This window comes from Pleurodeles waltl, chromosome 1_1 (genome assembly GCF_031143425.1).
Source record: "Pleurodeles waltl isolate 20211129_DDA chromosome 1_1, aPleWal1.hap1.20221129, whole genome shotgun sequence".
Lineage (NCBI taxonomy): Eukaryota > Metazoa > Chordata > Amphibia > Caudata > Salamandridae > Pleurodeles > Pleurodeles waltl.
The window spans coordinates 979,397,918-979,422,774 of NC_090436.1; the positions used below are offsets into that span (position 1 = coordinate 979,397,918).

The window sequence follows — 24,857 nt, forward strand, 5'->3', positions numbered from 1 at the left end:
GAATATGTCAATGCAGCCCAGGTGACCATGTGGTGTTCTCACCTTGGAAAATGGCCGGGTCTCTATCTCCCCTGTGCCTCCTATGCCCTTCACTCTCTAGAAGATGGCTAATTGATGTTCTGTTTTAGGTGGTGTTCACCATGTCACTGCTGGCATTGATTAAAATGTTGTTACTAGTGATAAGTGTCTGAAAATAATTAGCATCAGTTACATGACCATCCAAATAAGGTCTGTCCTATTTGCGAGGGACGATTTTAGATTGATGGTTCAACCCACATTAATTATTTTCAAATCTTGTTGTACTAAGTTTTTCCTTGAATAAAACAATTTTGTTATCCCACCTAAATGACACAACCAATAATATTTTATGATAAATCAGTGTTTAATATTCTGAGTTCGCTAGATTGAGAGGTGTGCTGATTTATTTCCCAATACAAACTCTATAGAAGCTGTCTGTCCGTGGCCTCTTTAGTTTGGGCTCCGGGTCATTAACCAGTCAGATCATTGCTAGGTTCTCTGGTCTATCCCAGTGTTGCCATGTTGTCTTGTGTGAAGACGATTGCAGGTTTAGGAGAACACAGGGTTTAGTTGATCCGTTAAGTAACTGAAGAAGAACCTGGTTCTGAGGGACAGGGTTCAGGTTCTCATCAAATCCACTAGTTGCTCAGTTTGTTAAGGGGGTACAAAGGCAAGGGATTCCAGGATTGTTTATTCCACAGCTGACTGCTGAGAAAGAATATTTTTTATTGGCCTGTTTGTGATTGTAGTGAAGCATGACCCTAACCAATGGGCTGAGATGACTTTCCTCTTTTCACAATAATTTTCTGTTTTTCTGTGTAACATTGCTGTGTTTAAGGTGAGTTGTTCAGCAACTTATTTTGAAGTGTGGCCATTTGGATTGGCTGGTAGTTATGACTGACAATTATTCCTATGAATATTTGCACTGAGTAATGTTCACACGACAGATGGTGCCTTCACTGTTCTTTCTTTGATGTATATATTTGAAGACATCCATCTAAAGTCTGTAACTTTACAGCTCAGTTTTGTTTGATCTGCATATCTTCTCTGATTACGACAATAGCCCTGGAAGTTACAATAAAGGTGGTCTGCAGGAGTGATTGTGAACCATTTCTTATGTGCCTTTTTAGGCTACTGGCTGTTGATGGAGTTGCCATTGATCACATATGTGTAGAGCACCATCATCGGCTGACCTTTGCTTTCGGGTCTTATCTGATGATGTTTGCCATCTATTTAGGTATGATCTACCTGTTGGAAACCCTTCACCTAGCATTTTCTTTCATCCTTCCAGGAGAATGTCATGCAACTTCAGGTCTACAAGGTGCATCTCTTCACATACCCATTCACTAGCAGGAGTGACAGCTCTGATTTGTTAACCTGGATTCAAATTGGTAGCTTACAGTCTCATCCTTCGATCTATAGTTGTTCATCTCCCCGTATTCTTGCTATTATCCTGGGCTTCTGTAACATTTACTCTGCTTGAAGGAGATAATACCTTGCTTTCCTTTACTGAACGTTAAGAGGTGAATGGGATCTCTATTTTCAACAATCATGTATCCTCTGGGACAAATGGCCCTTCTCTGTACACCTTAACTTAACTGTCGGGCTTGCGTTCAATTTTCAGGTTAGTCAAACAGATGGAGAAGTTAAGAAGGACTTATATTTATTTTGGACATTGGTGTCATGGTAGGCGCACAGATTACATGTGAAGATCAAACAGGCTGTTCTAATAATTCCTAGTAAGATTTCTAAGTGGTGTCACAAAACTTTGGACCACTGTTACAATACCTGGGTTGTTTCTCTTTGGTTGTGTTGCACTTCAATAGTTAAAGTGCCATGTGTTTGCATGGCTAAAATGGAAGTATTTAAAATGCCTATAAAGTCCTCTCAGATCTGGTATGCCCATGGTATAGTTTATAAGTAAATTGTTAAAGGGCCACATTTCTGTTTCCTGACATTTACAGACCTCTTCACGGACCATATATCATATTTGGGAGTATTTTTTATTTTTTTACATAAAGCCCAGCATGACTTAAAGGACAAAAGCAGTTGCAATTCATTGAAAATCGTGTTGAAACTCTTGTCCACCCTAGCTGGGACTGTCTCAGATTATGGTACTACAATTCTTGGCCTAAATATTGTCCAACATAAATTTCGTGGCCTAAGTATAGTTTACAAAAAATGTTGTCCTATTGGGTGTTCATTTACTATCATTAACTCCACTGTAGCAATATTTTTGCAAACGATATTTATGCCATGATATTTATACTAAACCTTATTCTTGTTATTGATATTCTGATATAAGGCCCCTCTCCCAGAGCTCCCTTTTTTGGACTGCATGATGTATGGAGTATCCTATGTTTTTGAGCAACTGGATTTCACATAATATAGGAGACTAAAGCCAGCCTTTCAGACTGACGTCTAAATGTATATAATTAAGCACTTTTGGCCTCACAAAGGGTATGAAAGCGTGGCATAAATATCACTACTAATCTTTCCAATAATATTGATAATAGCGTCAACTGAATATGGAAAACTGTAAGTCTGTCATATGGGGCACAGCTTCAACAGTCGCTTTATTGGTACATGGCGGCGCTGTGGAAAACAAAGCTCAGAGGGAATCTACAGTGACGTGCTTTATTCTTGAAATTAATGATTATTCCCACTACACAATTAGAAAGCTTTCTGTTCAGTGTGACGAAAAGGAAGATTTTACTACACAGATTCTTACTGGTCCTTTCTGGATAATTTCTATGGCTGTGGGGCCTCGACACAGAGATTATTAACAAAATGGCAAGGCACAAGGCATGGGTTGACTGCACTCACATTGGACCCAATGTCTGCAGTAATAGTAAACTGGCAGACAGTAGCATCCGGGGGAGTCCTTGGACTGTTACGATGGTGTCTTCCCAGTAGAGGACCTGGATAATGTGTCAATAATGTGCAAAAATCAGACTGCTTCGGACTAACATGCTATAAAGAAGAGTACATCTGAATAGTGCAGATATCTGCTTTGTGAAACGTTATAATTTTATCTGGAAAAGATTGGAATTGTCTAGTTGTAGCATGTTCATTAATAACAGGAACAAAATAAGCTAAGGCCCATCCTCACACACGTGCCACCTCCTGAGTGGCAAATTTCCTGACCCTCAAGGTAGGACACACATCCAAAATGCTGGTGATGCTAACTGATTAGCTGGATAAGTGTTTGGGTATATATTTCTGAATTATTGAAGAATTACACAGTACAATATATGGCTTCTATATGAAAAACTATTGCTTTTCAAGGAGAAAGCATTTTCATAGTTGGCCTTTCCTGGCCAAATAGGTCTGCCATTTGATCTCCTACCACGTTCAGTGACTATTCATGCAATGCATTAAGGCTTCACCTGTAGCAATACATGATGCAGGATCCTAGGCCGAGCAGGATGGCCAGGGTCACCATGCAGGCAGCAATGGTAATGTTGCGTCTTTCCATTTCCTCCACATGCTGTTGCTCCCACCAGTTTAAGTCACTTTCTTGGCATCGCACTCCAATATATCCCACCACACACCTGAGTCAAACAGAACAAAGGACAGACATCAGCAGCTGAAGACAGGGAGACTGGAAGCCCCCAGTTTTACTTCAAGAAATGGGGTAAGTGGACAAAACAGACATAAACTGAGTAGATGCATAATCGCGAAGGGTAATCACTTTGATCACATCCCACCAAAACTGTCAACAATTTTATTAGGAGCACTGCAGAAACACAGTGCTATTTTCTTCACAAATTCAGATCTTACCAAATGTAATTTTCTCACAAGACATAATGTAGTGAAACTAAGTAACTTCTGGAACTTCTTTTACATCAGTCAGTTCTTAAAAACGAATTCAACTTCTAGCAGATTATGGGAGCCAACTTCAACTATGGATTAGGCACATAGAATTTCAAGGGAGGCTAAAGTAGGCCGCCCTTTGCTCTGCCCGAAGATGAACGTGAGGCTGCCTTGCAAAAAGAGGTACAACCATATAAGTAAAAAGAATTATCTGTGTCCCATAATTCCTGCATAGCCACAATATGGTTTCCCTCTAAAACATTCACCGGCAATATTCCAACCCATTACTGTGAACCCTGATTTCTGCCGACACACAGTCTGGGTTGGGGAAAAACCCTTACTCTGGCCCTGCTTTGGGATAGGAGTGATGGCGCGTACATGGCACATAGCAAGTCAATCATTTTCATCCAGCCCATGCAAAGGAGCAAACCTATTCTCTTGCGGGATTTCCCTAAATTGAACCTCACCCCCTGGCCTTCAATAAGTGGTTGGGACTGGACACCTATTCCTTAAGTGATTGAAGGCTAGAGACAGATAAAAATACTGCAATGGGAGCACCCTAATCAGTAAAGCTGTATTATGAGTGACTATTCTGGTGAGAATCAGATCACTGGCGAATCTGGGATGCCCTATATTCACCACTGTCCCCACTGATGCATTTCTCCCTCCTCCCAACCCAGCCCAATTTTCTTGCCATAATTATATGGGGTGACAAAAATGGCAATTCACAACTGTGTTATCACACCACTGTCTCACCTTGTTGAGCAAGTCAAGCATAGACTCCCTCTTACCTGCTTTGATTCAGGGTACCCTTCTTAGAACCCTTACTAGAATCGCTGAATCGGTTGAAGGTATAGCAGGGTGAAGTCACCTCCTGTGTCTTTAGCACCTTTTATCATTTCTTGAATTTGACTTCTCAGTCAGACTTTCCTGTTCAGCCGTCTGATTGGGGTGTATATTCATATTTAAGGCAGAGAGTCCCAACTCCCTAGACCCCCGCAGAGGATGGGATGCTTTTGGCCATATTGGCACCGTGCAATTAGGTCCTTCTCTTATCAACCTTTGATCTATATGTTGTCTATTCTCCATCTCGTCCACTTCTCTCTGTGTAGCCTCCTTACTACCACTAGCGACATTTGGCAAAATAGGGAGGGAATCAGTCATGAGAGACTCTCTCTGGGTAGCTGCGCAATAACTTGGGCAAAGGTATATTTTGTCTTCTATCACATTTAAATGAGCCATTATCAGCATTAGTGATTCCTTTAACAGATTTTCAAACATCATAAGTAATGTATTCAGGGCTGCTTCGACATCGGCAGCTTCAGCAACCTCCAAAGTCTCCATTGGCACCTTACCCTTACAGCTTACCTTCCTGCCCCCGCCTCCTCTCTTTTTTTAACCGGTGGGTCAGCGAGGGGAGATGTATTCACATGAGCATGGCCCTCGTAGGTGTGAGCTGCATACCAGGTTGCATCTGGGTTGGCCCTTCCAGGTGGTTATCAACCGTTACAAAAGTTCCATCATTGCTTGGAACCAGGTCTCCCATAGCAATTTCAAGTGAAAGTCTCCATACCCTCAGTTCAATTTCTTTTGTAATGGCCCCCGCAGCCCCTCACCAGGAAAGAGTCAGTGTTAGTAATGGTATCACCTCCACGGGCTCCTGTCACTACTTTGCGTTTCCCCATTGTACTTTAGGCAAAATTATGGACCACAATAAAATGGACTTTGGCAGTCAAAAAGAGTAGCCCAGCCTGGCTTCCTATGACCACTGACTGGTGCGTATAAGCGCTGTGTGTGCGGGAGAGGCAGCACTGTAAGCACGATTGTAAGAGCCTCCTCCTGTATGCAGCTATGACGGCTCGGCGAGGTCCAGTGAGCCTTGAGGAAAAGAGTCCCACCAGGGCAAGATGCAGACACCAGGAGCAGAAACAGAAACACGTTCCTGTAGGGTATCTTCAATCGTGGGAACAAGAGGGATGGCCTGGCCTGAGACGGCCATTGACGGGCTCGGCTGCGGTAGAGATGAACTTGCCAATCCACAGAAGGGGAGAGCCTATATAACCTTCTAGAGCCCAGACTTCAAACAAAAGAAAAAAGCATACAAGCATGGCTTCTGGCAAGATAATTAAAAAATAATTCAAACAGAGGGTAACTTATTGTTTGAAGCCTTGATGGGGCCAACAAAGCATCCTGGGATAATTAGTCGACAATTTTAATAAAATATTGTGTAAAGTTCATGTAGAGACAATGCTGCAAGGCAAAAGTGAGGACTGACAGCCATAAATGATTTAACATGTGTGATTTAATTTAATAAATATCTTTTACATGATTGCCATACAAACAAAACAAAGAGAACTGCATTCGTTATTTAAATTCTTCTGGGAAGAATACAAGAAGTTTTTGAAAAATCAAAAATAGTTATTAAAAAAAACACAGAATGCAAAGGAAGACAATGGGCCTCATTACGACCCTGGCGGCCGGCGGTAAGCTGGCGGTAACACTTCCAACAGGCTGGTGGTGTTCCGCCAGCTATTATGACCGTGGCACAATAGCCGCGGCCATACCGCTGGCCCCTTCACTATACCGCCAGGCTTCTGCCTGGTGGTCATATTCCCCAGGGCAGCGGTGCTTGCCCTATGCCTGCTTGCACCGCTGCCCTGGGGATTATGAGTCCCTGACCGCCAGCCTGGCCACAGCGGTAAACACAGCCATGGAAAGGCTGGCAGTAAGGGGGACTTGGGGTGCCCCTGGGGGTCCCCCCACTGCCCATGCACTTGGCACGGGCACTGCAGGGGCCCCCAGGAATAGCCCCATCGCACATTTCACTGCCCGAAATCAGCACTGCTGCCGGCTCTATTACGAGCTGGCAGCAATGTTGATGTGACTTTTCCGCTGGGCCAGCGGACGGTAACACGGTTATCGTCCGCTGGCCCAGCGGAAAAGTCGAAATAGGGAGCCAGAAATACCGCCAGCACTGGCTGTATTCTGGAGCCCACTGCCTCGGCCGTCTTCTGAGAAGACCGCCGAGTTTGTAATGAGGGCCTATGTGTTTGCAATGACTGATAGTATGACATTTGGAAATAGGAGCTCAGTAGTAACCGTCTCCAGGTAAAGTCACCTAATGGTAATAGACCTGTTACTACAGTCCATGCCATAACGATGTCAAACTGTTGCTGAATGATGGGTCTAATAATACATTGTATGGTCGCTCTTATTTCTTCTTTTTTTAGGCGTCATTCCTATATGATCAAAGTCGATAGTCCTGGAACACGTAGTCCCCAACGAACGGTGCGCTTGGTGATCCCGTGCTGTGAGAGAGATGAAAGCACTTTGTAGTGTGATTTCCCCACCCATAGGTGGCAGCAGCTACTGGCTCCTCCTTAGCCCATGGCAGTCCTGGGACAGGTAGTCCCCAAGGAATGGTGCACTTGGTGATCGTTTACATAATTACAAGCTAGATATATGAAGCTACCTTGCAAGTGCAACTCCCAACAACTGCAACATGTTTTTTTTGCTAGCTACTAAACCCCGTTTGTAATTTGGAAAAGCTTTTTTGAATTTCAAAAGGGGCTCCCCATCCTAATTGCTATTTCAAATGAGGTGCATCAAAGGACTGTGACTGAAGTTGCAGTCACAAGCCATTGAACATTTACTGAATCCTCAAAGGTGCTTGTAAACTATTTACATATAGAAAGCTGCTCCCTTAGGGAATTGTGTTGAGTGGCCTTGAGGGGAGGAGGCAGTAGTCCAGTAGAACCTATGAGGTTTTCATAAAAGTATCTTTTTTTTTAAAGCATCACTGATTCTTTTAAAGAACGTGCACTACTTAACAGAAAAGTTTCTTGTTTGGGAAAGCAAATGCATGGATTGTGGTCTGCTGTTTCATGCAGGGCTCCAATCACATGGATTCAAACAAAAGAGACTGCCCAATTGATATTCATCACGCAGTTTGTTCTGCAAAGCTTTGTGACTGGAGACGTTCATTGGTCACATTGCAAAATTACAGACAGATTACAAAAGGTTGGTGCGTACTTTGAAAACACTATTTGGCTCCCTACATAAGTGCAAGCAAATTTCATAAATGTCATGTTTTATGTTCCAGGATGTATTACCACTGATAATGTCTTCTTAAAATTATACACTTTTTTAAGTGTCAGTCAGAGGTAAGCAGTGAGACACAGGTGGAAAGAGCGATTGATTATCAGCAGAATTTGACACTCTCCCACTACGTTTTATTCAAAGACTGTTTAGGATTGGTGTCCATCAACAAGCAGTGGCATGGCTGGCTTCTTTCCATTCAGATAGGTTACAAGCTACAATCAGTGTCCCTTACACCTTTCTCTTTTACGTCAGTGCCACTGGCATTTGAGGGAATCTGGGGCCTTCCTTAAGACCCACACAGTTTAACACCTGTATGATTCCTCAGTCAAACTAGTGCAGTCTTTGTGCTGTGAAACTATAACATATGCAGAAAACAACCAAATTATTGTTACCATTTCCAATACTGTTTCTGAATCTTGTGCTAACTTTATAGCCTGCATAAGAGCAGTTGCCTGGTGGATGCTTCAGTTCAACTTCAATAAAACAGGAAGCTCATCTCTGGTATAATGACCAGTAGCCTTCTGAAATTTGAGCAGCGCCTATCTATATATGTATTACTTTAGTCCTACTGTACAATTGAAAAATAAATAAATAAACACAAATTTACTCTTTCCAATGCACTATTCTGTCTCACCCTATACCTCTCTCAATCTATCCTCTTTCTCCATTCTCTGACTCATCCCAAACCTCATTCTACTACTATGATCTCCCTAATCCTTTTCTACAGACCCTCCCCTCTTCTATCTCTCCTTTACTCATCCCAAACGTCATCATACTATTATGATCTCCCAATTAACATCTCTGGATCCTTCCCTCTTCTATCCCCCCCATTAGCCTATTTAATCCAATTAACAGACTTACATGTCCACCTCTCAAATTAACTCATATTTCTCTATACTAATACTGTACTCATATTTTCCCTATACTAATCCCCAACTAATCCTTTTAGATCCTGGAATTGCATGCTACTCACCAAAAACCACTTAAACACCTTGTTAGGGGTAGTAAGCGCTATATAAATACAATTACAATTTCACCTGTGTCCTCAATAAGGAACCTGGGTCATACGGGACTAAGGGCCATATGTACGAACACATTTTCCCATAGACACAGAATGGGCAAAACTGCTTGCTACATCTGGCCCTAAGTTCTGTTCATGAGTTAGGATCTGCAAAAAGTGGCAACCATCTATTTGGCAACTTGTAAATGTTGAGAAACATCCTCTCCACAGAGAAATGAAATCTGTCATTGACACATTCAGGCCCATAATTATACTTTTTTAGCCCCGCTTTTGCGTCAAAAACCGGCGCAAATGCGGCGCTAAAAAAGTATAAATATGGGCCTCATTGTATTGAGGCTATACCTTTGTTACTCTCTCTGTCTTACTCGCCAAGCTACAAATGGTCCAAATATTCGACAGCCAGACTCATACTTGATTTACCCATTGAGGAAGTTTGCATATCAATCAAAATTTGCATTATTAACAATGTGCAGAATAGTAATCTGCACTCAAATTCACAACATGCACACTCACAAGATACTTTTGGTTTTGAAACTATTTTGATATGTCCTGTTCAAGTGCATTTTCCTGGCTTATGCTAAATAGACCTCAATTAGATTTTGATGCTCTCTTGTTCAAAATGGATGTCACATTTACTGTTTATTATTTCTGCTGGTAGTAGTCAAGCAACATTTACTGTTTATTATTTCTGCTGGTAGTAGTCAAGCAAGTTATGTTTATTTCTGAATTACATTGTTCTCAAAGAAGATTCTCTAGCATGGCCTCACCAATGTAACATTTTTTCCAAAGATCTTCTGCTTGCATACATTATTACATTCATTCACAATGGTTCACTGTTGTTTATGAAACTAGTTTGTTCTGACAGCTCCAGATGACATTATTTCAGCTTCTCCAAATCAATATCCATGTAGTGGCTAGTGCATTGTAATGTTATGGAATAAATCTGAATCTTCATTGTGATTTGTTGAATATGTATTTCCTTGCACCACAATGACTTTGCACTTTTCGTAATGGTCTATGGAGAAATTCCTAAATAAACCCTTGAATTTGGGGGTGAGCCAGAACTCTGTGGAGGCCTTTCCTGTGCTACTAGGGATGCTGTCCGGTTTCATACTCATTTTGCTGCATACTTTTTTTATGTTGCTGCATTATTCTGAATTGTCCTATTACTGAGAGCTTTCATGGCAGTGACTTTATATATTTAAATTAGATTTGTTGCATTTGCACTTTACTATTCCTGTATTGTACCTTTTGAATTTTTGTAATACATTTTCATTCATTTTTTTAATTTTTGCCCTTGAACTCACTTATTGAGTCAATCCTGTCTTATTTGACTGTGTTTTTGATATGCTGATCTGTATCTTATCTTGGGACACATTGCCTCATGAAACACAATCCCTGAACCGCTCAACGGGTGGGCGTGTTTTCGAGGTGTAAGATTTTAGGGGTGTACAGGGCACACACATCAGGAAGTCTCTTATTTCCCAGTCTCTATGAGATCTACACTGTCTCGATTCACAAGAGAGTTCTGTTCAACACCTTGCCCCTCTTTACAAGTATGATGGACAGGAAAGCCCGTTTGCCAAACTCCTGACAGGGTGGCCGCTGGAGTTATTAAGAGTTTCCCGCTAGGTCAGCGGGCGGAAACCTTAGTTTCCGCCTGCCGACCTAACGGGAAACAGGATACAGCATTGTCTTTGGTTCGTAATGGAGCCGGCGGCAATGCTGTAGCCTGCAGAGTGCACCAGCACCATTGCAGTGTTCACTTTCTGCAAAACAGACAATGAACATTGCAATGGTGCTGAGCAGGGGGGCCCTGCACTGCCAAAAACATGGGTGGTGCAGCAGCCCCCTTGTGGCCCCCTGCACCTGTTCTCTGACAGCCTTTTCATGGCAGTGTTACTGCCATGAAAAGGCTGGCCGAGAACAAAGTCGTAATCCATGCATGCTGCGCTGCCCTGGCGAATTACGATTTCCGCCACCGCCAGGCTGTTGGGATCATAGAAACTAGACAGTGCTGGCGGTTTTGTAATGTGGCAGTTGGACTACCACAGGAGCAGCGTTCCTGACCGTCACCACAAGTGTGGTGGTCTGAAGACCGACGCACTCATAATGAGGCCCCTTCTGTTTGCATCACAGGGCCCTCAACAGTCTTAGTCCTAAGTATCTATTCGGATAATCAAGCTTCGCTGAACTCGGCGAAACGGCACTCTGCAAATGTAGCTTCACTTTTGATCACTCTGATCTTTTGCAGCCACTGTGATGGCTGTGCTTTCTCTTGCTTGCCATCCAAACAGTGGAATGGCTTGCCTTTCAACATTCAGACAGAGTCTATTTTCCATTTGTTTAAGAAAAGATGGGAACATGGCTTTTCAAACAGCCCTAAGCCATCACTCATACTGTCTCATCTGTTTCGCTATCTCTCTTGACATTACCTAGCACCCGAATGAACTTTAATGGGGTTTAGAGAGCTTTACAAGTTCTTAACATAACATAATATTAATAGTTGATACATTTAAAAAACACTTTAATGGATAGGGGAAGACATTTACAGTAGAACAAACAGACAGACTGGCAGATAAGACATGTTTTCATCCATTTTAAATGCCATAAATCATAATGCCCAGCTTGCAGAGATTTTTACTTTTGAGTAGTTGTGCTTTACTTTTTTTGTGAGTAGGACATACTCTTGAATTCAAAGGACTAAGGCATGCACCTGAATTATAAAGCTTTTTCATGAGTAAATATGTCTAATTCATCATTAAGTCAATTGTTAGCCTGGAGTAACACAGAGCTACTCACAGAAAAAGCTTTGTGAATCAGGGCTGGAAATTCAGAAGTAATTCACATAAGAGACGCTATGTGACAGAAAAAAGCTTTGGGACTTGGACCCCATTATATTGTATTATGTAGAGGCAGGACGTTTTATTGAATTGGTAGCCTGATATACTCAACTTAATTTAGATACATGAGGTGGTAAGGAATGTGTAACAGTCAATATAAAATAGATTCTGTAATTGTAGTTTGAGTTAGAGGTCATAGTACTGGGATTTTTTAAAGGTACAACCATACTTGCTCATATGTATAAAAGGAAAGTTAAAACACTGTAGACATAGCAATATACAAATAAACTAGTAGTGATATACTTAATGCTAATGTTTACACCCAAACATGGTCAAAAGGGGGTAGAGGAGGAAATGAGACCTGAAGAGAAAAAGAGGTGAGCGAGGTATTGAAGGGAGCTGAAGCAGGCAAGTAAGCATAGCTCGAACCTGGCTTGGGACAAGTGTCTGAGATTATCACTCCCAAATGCATTTTTGAAAAAGCAAAAACTCCATTCACTTTTCTATCTCAATATTTACTAAATGTCACTGAATGTTGTCTTATGATCTAATGTGATAAATTGAAGCACAAAGGCTGAAGAAACAACTTTATTTTGAGTTGGAAAGTGTTTTTACCATATTTTACGTGACATTTATTTCAAGGTTTGCATGCACATTTTTCCCGTGGATTGGCTCATGCCTGGGCTCTTAGAGTTAAGCCAGACCCCAGTCTTAGCTCACTCTATAAATTTGTTGACTTGTCAATCTCTGGTGGGAAGGGAAAAAATCAAACATAAGCACATTCATTAAGGCACGATGATCAAGCATGACATACAAAACTAACTCACTATGTTGCAGAATTTTGCGGCCTAAAATTCAGGGGCTTTGCTCTCAATGTTGCAGAAGGTGCATGGCCCAAGTCACAACAGTGTGGGGGCAGACAGTACTCTAATTTGAATGTTGTTTACACCCTGTGGGTGTAAGGGGGCCCATTTACGTCGGTTGTTTGAGGGTTTATGGCAACCTTGCTATGCCACTGCTACAACTAGCAGTGGTAGAACATTTCACATGGAAATTATATCACTCAGTTTCAGCTGCCCGTTACCAAAGCTGAGCCTTGAAAAAGCCTGCCTAGTCAAAGATTACTTAAGCCATTGGTTCCCAACCTGTGGTCCTGGGTCCGTGACACATTCCCAGGTAGTCCACAGGCCTGGGCCGGGAGGAAGGCACTTCTCCAGCTGGGGCCTCTGAGAAACACGTGTGTGTTTTTATATGTAATGCTTCCGTTGTGCAGCAGTTTTAAAAGCACCTCAAAATTCCTTGTACATCCAGCATAAAAAGCGTCAAGATAACTTTAAAGATTAATGTACCTGCTGGAGAGAGATGCAAGTTTTGTCTAATGGCAGTTTTGACTCATCTAAGTTAGCGCAGACGGCTAATATGCTTGCTGCAAAGAAACATTTATCATGCAAAGAACAGTATTTTATTAGCATAGGACAGTGGATTACTGCTTTATCACAGAGATTATTTTGTTATTGTGCAGTTTATAAATTACAATTGTAATCTAGCACAGTGAGCTATGAACTGCCATTAAAAAGCTGCATGCAAACTGCATGGCACAAATTAGAAAGTTTTCTTTTTCCCCCAGTCTTTCATTTTTCTTATGCTGCTAAAAAAGGTTTGCTTGCGTAGAAATACATTCTTATTATTGAAGTCAACGCTAACCACTGTGTTGTGTTCTAATCCTGAGGTTGTACTTCTCCAGACCAGCACTCTTAGAAATCAGTGTGGATGATGTGAATACTACACCTTGTACTCCCCTGTAAAGTACTCCGACACCCTACACTGGTATGAAAGGTGCTATAAAACACATTAATTAGATGTGACAGAGAGGCTGTGGAGAGCTGAGAGGCCCCAGTGGTCTTAATTCCTTTCTTCACCACATATTTAAGTGGAAAAGCTTTCTTAGATCTTATGTACCTAAGAAATCAAAACAGAAATCACTTGGAAAATGGAGACTCTGAACTGAGGATTCAACTTTTCTAACTAAAACCAAACATTGAAAAGGTAGTCGCCGAGATGCAGCGCCAACATTCCCATTAGATTGTTTTGATTTTTGCATCTTTTTTCAATATAGAATAATTATATCTTTAGTATTTCGAGTATTTTTTTGGTGTTTACTTGTTTGTGTATTTTTTGTGAATTACTGTTTTAATGGTTGATATTATAATCTTACAAATTGCTTGGGGGCCCCAGCTTCCACTGATTCAGTGGGGGTCCTCAAAAGTCAAAAGTTGGGAACCACTGACTTAAGCCATCTAATTCACCTAGGGCCATATTTATACTCCGTTTGCGCCGAATTTGCATCGTTTTTTTTACGCAAATTTGACGCAAAACTAACTCCATATTTATACTTTGGCGTTAGACGCATCTAGCGCCAAAGTTCATGGAGTTTGCGTCATTTTTTAGCGTGGACACCTACCTTGCGTTAATGATATGCAAGGTAGGCGTTCCCTTCTAAAAAATGACTCCCAGGCCTGTGCGCCGTATTTACACTCCCGTGCAAAAATGGCGCACGGGAGTGGGCGGGCCTTAAAAAATGACGTCTAGCCGCGTTAGCGTAATTTTTTACCGCCTGCTCAGGGCAGGCGTTAAGGGACCTGTGGGCTCGGAAGGAGCCCACAGGGGCCCTCCCATGCCCCCAGGGACACCCCCTGCCACCATTGCCCACCCCAGGAGGACGCCCAAGGATGGAGGGACCCACCCCAGGGACATGAAGGTAAGTTCAGGTAAGTATTTTTTTTTTTTTTTTGTGGCATGGGGGGCCTTATTTGTGCCCCCCTGCATGCCACTATGCCCAATGACCATGCCCAGGGGACATAAGTCCCCTGGGCATGGCCATTGGGCAAGGGGGGATGACTCCTGTCTTTGCTAAGACAGGAGTCATGTTAATGGCGTCTGGGCGCCAAAAAAAAAATGGCGCAAATCGGGTTGAGGCGATAATTTTGCCTCAGCCTGACTTGCCCCATTTTTTTACACCCAAACTCCATTTTCCCCTACGCCGGCGCTGCCTGGTGTGTGTCATTTTTTTGGGCGCACACCACTCCGCAGCGCCGGCTAACGCCGGCTAACGTCATTGAATAAATACGGCGCCCGCATGGCGCTTCAGAATGGCGTTAGCCGGCGTTAACTTTTTTGACACACAACTGCGTTGGCGCAGTTGTGCGTCGAAAAGTATAAATATGGCCCTCAGTATTTGGAAGTACTCCATAAATGCTCAACTACACTCACAAACATAGCTGCATGTGTAAACGTACTTTCTAAAGCGGCTAGTTAAGGCAGCTCGCTAATGAACTGGTGGCTATTTTGTTATCCGTGTTTTTCTAAGAACTTTGGCCCAGATACTCCAAGATTTCCCGCAGTGCAGCTTCATATTTTACTGTGTTGTGTGAAAGGGGAAACAGAGTAGCATCTTGTCTACCATGATTTCCCTGCTTCCGGTGTCATCCCATGTACTAGCGCATAAACAGGCTACCATGTGGGATGCAAAATCTTCCGATTAAAAGTCGAACATTTTGTTAAAGAACATATAAAAAGTCAAATCTCAAAATCACTTAAACAGTCTTTCAAAACATTTTAGAGACTCCATTTTCCTTGGGGGGGCCCAAATTCGATATACGTGTGTCCCCACTACTTATATTCTGGAGATTGCAGAGTTGTTTTAGGCTTTTACCTGACTGAACTGCTCCCAAAGGGCTTCTGCTTTGGAGACTTCTGTCGATTAAGCCCGGATAACCCTTTCCTCCTCCCCGTTTGGAAACCCTCTACAAATGTGCTTGTTTGTCTCAGAGTTGCGTTTAAGCACTCATTTGTGGTGACTTACTGCCATCTAGTGTCAACTGTTATAACGCAAAGTAAATCGAGTTAACAACTATTAAAAGAGCCCCACAAAGCAAAGTCTCTAAGACTCATATTTATACTTTTATGCGCCCCATTTGCTTCATTTTTTGCGCAAACTTACAAAAACAGTATAAATATTGGTCTTAGAGAGTTTGATTTTCAATGTGAGTGTGTGACCCCTATGTTGTACTTACACAAATACAAAATATTTGAGGACAATCGTAACTTAACAAATACAACAGCAACACGTTTGGCTTTGTATTTACTGCAAGAATTTCAACACATACCGACGTGGAAGTAAATGAACACCATAAAATGGCAAGTGATTTTCGAATGGAAATGTAAAATACCAGAACGGTGTAAAATGAGCATCAACAACGCCACTCGTGTTGGGTTTGTGTGTTAAGTGACAGCTTTTGAGTATTGGGGATGAAGATTACTTTACATGTATAGGGAACCTGAATAAAGGCTCTTACGCCCATATTTATACTTTTTTAGCGCCGCATTTGCGTCATTTTTGACGCAGAAACGGTGCAAACTTGCAAAATACAATTGGGGCATATTTATACTCCGTTTGCGCCGAATTTGCGTCGTTTTTTTCGACGCAAATTCGACGCAAAACTAACTCCATATTTATACTTTGGCGTTAGACACGTCTAGCGCCAAAGTTCATGGAGTTAGCGTCATTTTTTTGCGTGGACACCTACCTTGCGTTAATGAGATGCAAGGTAGGCGTTCCTGTCTAAAAAAATGACTCCCAGGCCTGTGCGCCGTATTTACACTCCTGTGCAAAAACGGCGCACAGGAGTGGGCGGGTCAAAAAAAATGACGTCTACCCGCGTTAGCGTAATTTTTTAACGCCTGCTCAGGGCAGGTGTTAAGGGACCTGTGGGCTCGGAATGAGCCCACAGGTGCCCTCCCATGCCCCCAGGGACACTCCCTGCCACCCTTGCCCACCCCAGGAGGACGCCCAAGGATGGAGGGACCCACCCCAGGGACATTAAGGTAAGTTCAGGTAAGTATTTTTTTTTTTTTTTGTGGCATAGGGGGGCCTGATTTGTGCCCCCCTACATGCCACTATGCCCAATGGCCATGCCCAGGGGACATAAGTCCCCTGGGCATGGCCATTGGGCAAGGGGGCATGACTCCTGTCTTTGCTAAGACAGGAGTCATTTCAATGGGGGTTGGGAGTCGAAAAAAATGACGCAAATCGGGTTGAGGCGAAAAATTTGCCTCAGCCTGACTTGCCCCATTTTTTGACGCCCAATCTTCATATTCCCCTACGCCGGCGCTGCCTGGTGTACGTCATTTTTTTTCACGCACACCAGGCAGCGCCGGCGGCTAACGCCGGCTAACGTCATTGAATAAATACGACGCCCGCATGGCGCTTCAGAATGGCGTTAGCCGGCGCAAATTTTTTTGACGCAAAACTGCGTTAGCGCAGTTTTGCGTCAAAAAGTATAAATATGGCCCAATTGTATTTTGTAAGTTTGCGCCGTTTTTGCGTCAAAAAGCGGCGCAAATGCGGCGCTGAAAAAGTATAAATATGGGTCTTACTGTTTAATGTCTCTAGAAGCTATCCGTCTCTACCACCGCCTCTTTTTTTGTGAGTGATGTAGTTGTCATTTCTGTCTCTGTCTCCCTGGCTCCTTCCATCTTTTTCCACCTTTATGCACAAAGTTTCCAAGTATTTGCCTGTCTCTAAGTTATTTTTTAGGTCATTTTGCACTTTTCTATCACTTTGGTCCTCCTGCCACTATGTCCCCGGGTCTGAATCTGTGTGTGTGTTTATATGCAATGGCATGTATTTTTATTTTAGCAGTTATGCTTTTAACCGCTTTACATTTATGCTTAAAGACAGCAGCTAATGCAACCACTTACTTATTTCACGCCCCAAATACAGTGCTTATGCTCTCACAATATTTGTAACAAAAAATAAGAGAACTTCACATCACATCTTTAAATTTCAACACATACACAATATCATACGATAGTCATAGTTGTGTAATTTATAATGTTAATGCAATATGTCAACAGTGTGATAATTTATATAATTTGTGAAGTCATCAGTTATAGTATAGCGTCTTTATCACAGGATTTCAAATTCTTGTTTATTGCCCATACAGTTATTTCAAACAAAAGTTTCCTCCCATTTTCTCACAGGGCTAGACTCTTAAAATCCTAAGAGTTTGGCTGAATTGGTCACTGTCTCCAACCACTATACTGCAGTGCAAGAAAGGGAAAAAAGTCAAACAAATCTAATCTAATGACTTTACATATAAAGTCATTTCAGAAAGGTGTACAATGGAGTGAAATGGGAGTGATGAATAGAACAGGAGATAGGAATGGACAAGAAGAATGGTTGGGGGGCAGGTAGATATTGAATAAGGCAAGAACATTCCCCTCCAGAAAGGCCACATTTTAGTTGTGGTCAGCAAAGACACACCTTTCCAAATTCACTCAAATGAATCAGAACCAGTACCAAAAGTATTAAGCCAGCCCAGCGTGCCCCATGCATATTAATGAAGTAGGTCACCAACAGCCGCCCATTATTATTCGCTGCCATCCCCGGAATAGTGGACTGCTGAGGCCAGCAGACCACCATGTCTGTGATTGTTTTTATATAAAGCATCCTTTTATTTTATTTTTAAAGCAGCACGTTTTCCTTAATGGAAAATGGGAGAGATTTACAAAAAACTGTTTTTGTCAACATAAACAAAGGGGAAGGAGTCCCTGGGTAGGGGGACCTTTCCTGTTTCAAATGGACCACTATCTTTATGTAGTCAGTAAAATATGAATGTTTTGCAACTGGATTTTGGTTGCAAAACATTAATACATCCATTTGCAAATCGTTGTTTGGAACAGGCGCCCCAAATACACTTCTTCCAAATAGCGATTCGGTATTTCCTTGCAATCCTAAATTGCGATTTGGTAACATGATACCAAATCTCAATTTGAGTTTTGTACATAGCAAAAGGTAATTTACTGTCAGTTTTGCATATTGGAGCCTATGCCATAACAAAATCCCTCCATATATCTGGCACTTATTGTGTAAACGGAATTGCTCAGTCGCAAATGATGGTGTCTCTCTAAGGGTACCTAAATGCAATGAGAATGCGTTTTTAATGGTTTTATCTGAATCTAAAAATCAGGATGAGAAATATGATAGCCAAGTAACTAAGCCTTCCGATGAACCGCTTATGCGAGAACATTCTGCTTTGTGATCTTAACATACAAATGTTGTCGGATGTGTACTTTGAGCAGAACCGATCAAGATTAAAATTAACCCTGTTTAGAAACTTCTTTGAATTCTACAGGACCCTATGCATACAGATGCAGAAGTTGGGAACTGACCTGTCATCACAGCGGTATTAAAGCAAGGGGATTTAGTGCCCACTGTGACCATCTGTAATACCACTATACATTCCGTCAAAAAGACTGGTAAGAATGGGTACAACTTTATTCAAGATTTGCATGCCGTAAATAATGTTATACTGAGTTTTCCAGTGCTTCGCAAAACACTGCTACCATATTATCATGTATACCTGCCACTGCCAAATGCTTTATGGTCCTTGACCTATGCTCCCTGATTGGCTGGGCGCAACCTGAAGGAGAAGTTGTGCCCGACTAGGGAACTCAGTCTCTAAGTCCTAAAAAATAAAATAAAATAAGATGTAAGGTGGCAGGGTATGGGCACCTAATCCACTGGGGTCAAATAAAAGGGTTTTTGGGGGTTCTATGGATCTTCAGACCCACTGCAATGCCAAGCACAACACTTCTGGGCTGCCCGTGACATCCTCAACCATCCTCAATGGTTGAGCCCCAACTTATTTTCTTCTCCAGTATTGGATATTTCATAGATTCACATGCTTGAATCAGAATAGTAAGCAATTTGAAATATCATTCATTTATGTTCCTCATACATTGTCGATGGTGGGTAAGAATGATAATAACATAGAGCATGACTAGGAACAACAACCATAGTAATAATAATGATGATAATAACATTTGTAATAATAATAATAATAAAAACATATGCATATGAACGTTCATTATAAAAGATGTTTACTATATAATGAAAGAAAAGAAGGAACAACAGAGACTCACCTTACTGAAATAGATGCTGTAACATAGCCTGTCCAAATGCTGCACTGCTACGATATGATGAGTCTGAACAATAATGTTGAGTGAACGTATGTACACTCTTCCATGTTGCAGCATGACAAATCTGTTCCACTGAAACTCCTGCAAACATTGCAGCTGAAGTAGACACAGCTCTTGTTGAGTGTGCTCTAGGTTTTGCAAGAAGAGATTTGCCAGCAGTAGAATGGCTAAATTGTATTGTTGCCGCAATCCTTTTTGCTATGGTTGCTTTTGCCACTGCAGTACCTTTCCTTGTTTGTGCATATGCGACAAACAGCTGATATGATTTCCGAAAAGGTCTGGTATGGTGTAAATAAAATGTAAGACATCTCCTTATATCCAAAGTATGCAGATACTGTTCTGCTGGTGTGGTTGGATTTGGGAAGTATGTGCATAAGATAACAGGTTCATTAAGATGAAATTGTGACAGTACTTTTGGAATGAGTTTTGTATTAGTACTTAATATGACTCCTTCACTTGTAATTTTTGTGAAACGGCTCTTGTGTTGTAAATGCTTGGATCTCACTAACTCTCGTAGCGGATGTTAAGGCTAGTAATGTGGCCACTTTCCAGGTAAGGAATTTCAAGTCCACTTTATGAATCTGCTCAAATGTTGCTTTTATTAATTGAGCCAAGACTATGTTTAGATGCCATTCTGGAGGTGGTGAGTGAATTGGCGGGAAGACATGAACTAAGCCCTTCATGAAATGTTTGATTATCCTTGCTGAGCAAAGTGATGTATTTTGAGAAGAGCGTCTGTATCTTGAAATATCTGCAAGATGTACTTTCACAGGCATATGCATCAGTCCTGAACGAGCAAGGGAGCGGAGATAAGGTAATATCTGCTCCGGTGATGTCATCAGTGGATGTAGGTTTTGCTTTTGACACCATAAACAAAATCTTTTCCATTTTAATCTGTAAGATTTGTTGGTCGACTCCGCTCTTGCTTTTGCTAGGATGGCCTTACATTCTTGGGGAATATCTGTATCCTGGAACTCATGGAAGTCAGGAGTGATGCACATAATCGAAGAGAGCTTGGATCCAGGTTAAGAACTTGGCCCTGGTTCATTGACAGCAGGGTTTGTTTGTTAGGAAGGCGAATGGGGTCGGTCTTGGATAGGAGAAGTAGCTCTATGAACCAGTGTTACCTGGGCCACCTGGGAGCTATCAGTATTAAATGGCGCTTCTCCCTTTCATCTTTCTGTGCACTTTCGGTATCATAGGGATAGGGGGAAAAGCGTATGCAAATATCCCTGACCATCTTATCCAAAAGGCATTCCCCCATGATCCTGGGAGTGGGTGCGACTGGCGTAGAACTGGCATTTGGTGTTCTCGTTCGTCGCAAAGAGGTCTATTTCTGGTTTGCCCAATATGCAAAAGAAGTTGTTGAGTTCTACTTGATCCAACTCCCATTCGTGGCAACTCTCCTTGCATCTGCTGAGCGTATCCGCCAATGTGTTGCTTGAACTTGATACATGCTTGGCCTTCAGTGAGATGTTGTGTGCTGTCAGCCAGTTCTATAGGTGCTGCGCTTCCTTGCAGAGTGGTTGTGACCTTGTTCCACCTTGTTTGTTGATATAATGCACGCAGTTCATGTTGTCCGTTCGCACTAGCACTGCAGACCCTTGTATGCATGGTAGAAAGTCCTGGAGAGTGAGCAAAATGGCTTGAGCTCCAAATGGTTTATTTGCATGGACCTTTTTGAGTTGGACCATCTGCCCTGAAATCGTAGGTCTTGAAGGTGACCACCCCAAGCTTCCAGAGAGGCACCTGTTGCTATGATGAATTCTGGCATCAGTGGTAAGAACAAAAGGCCTTTGGAGATGTGAGAGATGTGAGTGAACCATTCCAAAGCCTTGATCATTCCTGGAGTTATTGTTATGCGGTCCTCGAATGAGCCTTCTGTTTATATCCATCCGTTTTTGAAGTTTTTCTTGTAGAGGTCAAATTTTCAGGTGTGCTAAAAGAATGAGGTTGATTGCAGCAGACATTATTCCCAGTAGAGACTTGAATTGACATACTGAAACTGACCTTTTTTCCGATATAGTCAGCGCAAGGTGAAGTATTCTTTGCTGCCTTTCTAGAGTAAGGAAAGCTTTGTCTTTCTTGGTACCTAGGATTTATACTAGAAAGGTTATCACTTGTTGAGGGGCAGTGCGGGATTTCTGTATGTTTAAAGTGAGCGCCAAGTTCTGGAAAAGGGTTATACAATCCCTTGTAGCTTTGGCTGCTTGAGTAGGTGTCCACGCTTTTAGCAACCAGTCATCAGGTATGGAAATATTTTGTGACCTCTTCATCTGAGAGTCACTGCAACTGGGGATAGGCCTTTGTTAAAATTCAGGGTGCTGATTTGAGGCCGAATGGGAGGACTTTGAATTGGTAGTGGGTGTCAGCTACTGTGAAATGGAGAATGTTTCGGGTGTAGGGGAATGTGGAAGTATGCATACTGTAGGTCAAAAGTGGTCATAAAGTCACCATTGTTTAAGATACACAGGATGACCACTAAGGTAACCGTTTGGAACACTTGTTTTTTGAGGAATTTGTTGAGTTTTCTGAGGTCCAAAATGGGTCTCCACTCTCCTGAATTCTTTCTTATTAGGACAAAAAGAGAATAGAATCTCATGCCACTTTGGTTGGATGGTACTTCCTCTATTGTTCGCTTGGCAATCATAACTTGGGCTTTTTTTTTTCCACAAGTGAAGGTGAGGAGGGGAGGCCCCTTTTGGTGGCATATTTTGCGGTTTGTGAATGAACTCTAATGTATGACCATGAGCTGTCAAATATAATAACCATTTGTCCGTTGTTATGTTCCACCATTGCGAGGGACATTCTGACATCCTTGTTGTCACCGCCTGAGTGGTAATAGCTGGCACCCAATTAATCTCATTGCCTGCGGACAGCCTCTCTAGATTGTGAAGTCTGTTTACTCCTCCCTTTCTGTCTGTTGTAGGCAGCTGATGGTGGCACACGTTATGTTATGACTGTTGTTGGTAAGTGGATTTAAAGTGTGGTTGAAAGGGCTGTTGGTAGCTCTGGAAGCCACCTGCGTATGAGGAAAAACCTCTGCCTCTAGCTCCTCAAAAGGGGTTTCTGTGAAACTGCAGGGCACCAAGAGATTTGGCACTGTTCGTGTCCGTTTTGATGGTGAGTAAAGCATCATCAATGTGTTTTCCAAAAAGCGTTTCTCCATCGTATGGCATGTAGAGAATTTTGGACTCCACCTCAGGTCTAAACGATGTTGCTTTTAGCCATCCCTGTCTGCACAAGACAGCTGCGTCAGCCGAATGCCTAAATCTGATGCAGGTGACATCCGTTGCACAATCTATTATCTCTGAGGATGTGCGTTCCCCTTCTTGCAATATTTTGCAAGCTTCCGATTTCCTGGCGTCCTGAATCAGTTTCAGCAGAGAACCCATATCTGACCACATCTGCCTGTCATAGCGGCCAAGGATGGCTAATGAATTTGCGCTCAAACTATAATAGCAGACATGCTGGAGAAATGCTTACCAATGTTATCTAAGCATCTGCTTTCCTTGTCAGGTGGAGTGGTGACTGGGGTAGAAGGGATTTTTGATCGTCCTTGTGCTACCTGTGTGACAACTGAGTCAGCTTTAGAGTGCCCAGTAAGGTAGGCAGGAGAATCCTCAGGGGCCTTATATGTTGTATCCATTTGTGGCACTACTGCTATCACAGTTGCAGGTGTCTTTAAGAGCTTAAGGTCCTCCTGCCAGATATGGTCTATTATTGGTATCGGCCTAACAGACTTCCTAGACTTCTCCTTAAAGTCATATAAAAACCATTCTGAGTACTTTACAGTTAGTAGCAAATTGGATCTTCTTGCGTCTCTCTCCATTAAATTGGGGAATCCGAGGGATGTGGCAATGGAGGGGAAGGTGTTGGGTGAAGATAATCATTCCATTCATCTTGAGACAGAAGGGTACCTTGCAGCTCGCCTTCCTCCCCATCGTCATCATCAGATGACAAAGGGTCTTCCCTAGGTGGCGCAGCTATTGTCGATGATGGGGTCATTCTTGGTGTAAATGGTACCATAAGTGGTGGTGGTGGCAATGGTGGGGGAGTTAGTTGTGTACTGTCGGATGGTTTCGGAAAATGTTTTCAGTAATCTTGCAACATAGCCAGCAGATCTCGGACTAGCTGCGATGGAAGTTGCGGCTTGTCCCTTGGATGTTCCTCATAAGTATAATACAGAGGATACCTTTGCAGAGGCTGAGGAGTATAGTATCCTCCATAATAGGAGTCATCTCCCTCCTCCTCATCATCTTGATATTTTACATGAAGTTGAGAAGGGCTATGCGCTGGCTGAATGGCCTTCTTCATCAGAGTCGTCTAGATCCAGTAGAGTACTTGGGGGGTATGGAGATACTTTACTTGGCGCAGTACCCTGTGGCTTTATAAAAGATTTGGTGATTTTGATATGTGTCAGTGGGGCAGCCAATGCTGTTGTTGGTGGTGCTGTAGATGGTCCCGTTGACAGTGGTCTTGACGAAGTTGGTGCCGTCGACGGCGGTGCTTCCGACGATGATGCCATTGATGATCTCGTCGATAGCGGTGTGCTCGTCGATTGTCACGCCAACGGTGGTATGCTCATCAGTGGTGGCCTCGTCGATGGTCTCATCAACAACGATGCCATTGACGGTAGCGTCTTCGTCAACAGTGGGGTCTTCGTCGACATTGAAATCTTCATCGACGCTATGGAAGCATCAACGGCGGTCGTAGTGATTGTACTCAACTTACAAGGCCCTGTCAATGACATAATTGTTACTGTTGTTGTCATCAATAGCATCGTCAACGGGGAAACTCTCGTTGATGCAGTGGTTATCTGTGAAACAGGCCTCAGAGATGGAGTTGGAGGTTCAGAAGAGGAACTTTTTGGGGAGATTTCTGTAGATTTCTCCCTTTTTTCACTGCTTGGCTGCCCATGGTTAGTCTTTAGGGCTTTTCCAGCTGCCTCAGAGGTCTCCTGGTCGTCGGACCTCACCCTTTTTTGAGACTGAGAGTTTGTATCACTCTCCTTT

At 42.5% G+C, this 24,857-nt stretch overlaps 1 protein-coding gene across 4 annotated transcripts in view; it reads right to left on the minus strand.

The window, feature by feature from the left end:
• EGF (epidermal growth factor) overlaps positions 1-24,857 on the minus strand; it is a 508,423-nt gene that overhangs the window by 40,764 nt on the left and 442,802 nt on the right. For all 4 annotated transcript variants that reach the window (XM_069230246.1, XM_069230245.1, XM_069230248.1 and 1 more), the window contains one exon: positions 3,408-3,572. In XM_069230246.1, the coding sequence (XP_069086347.1) occupies positions 3,408-3,572 (165 nt within the window). The remainder of the gene's footprint in view (positions 1-3,407; positions 3,573-24,857) is intronic.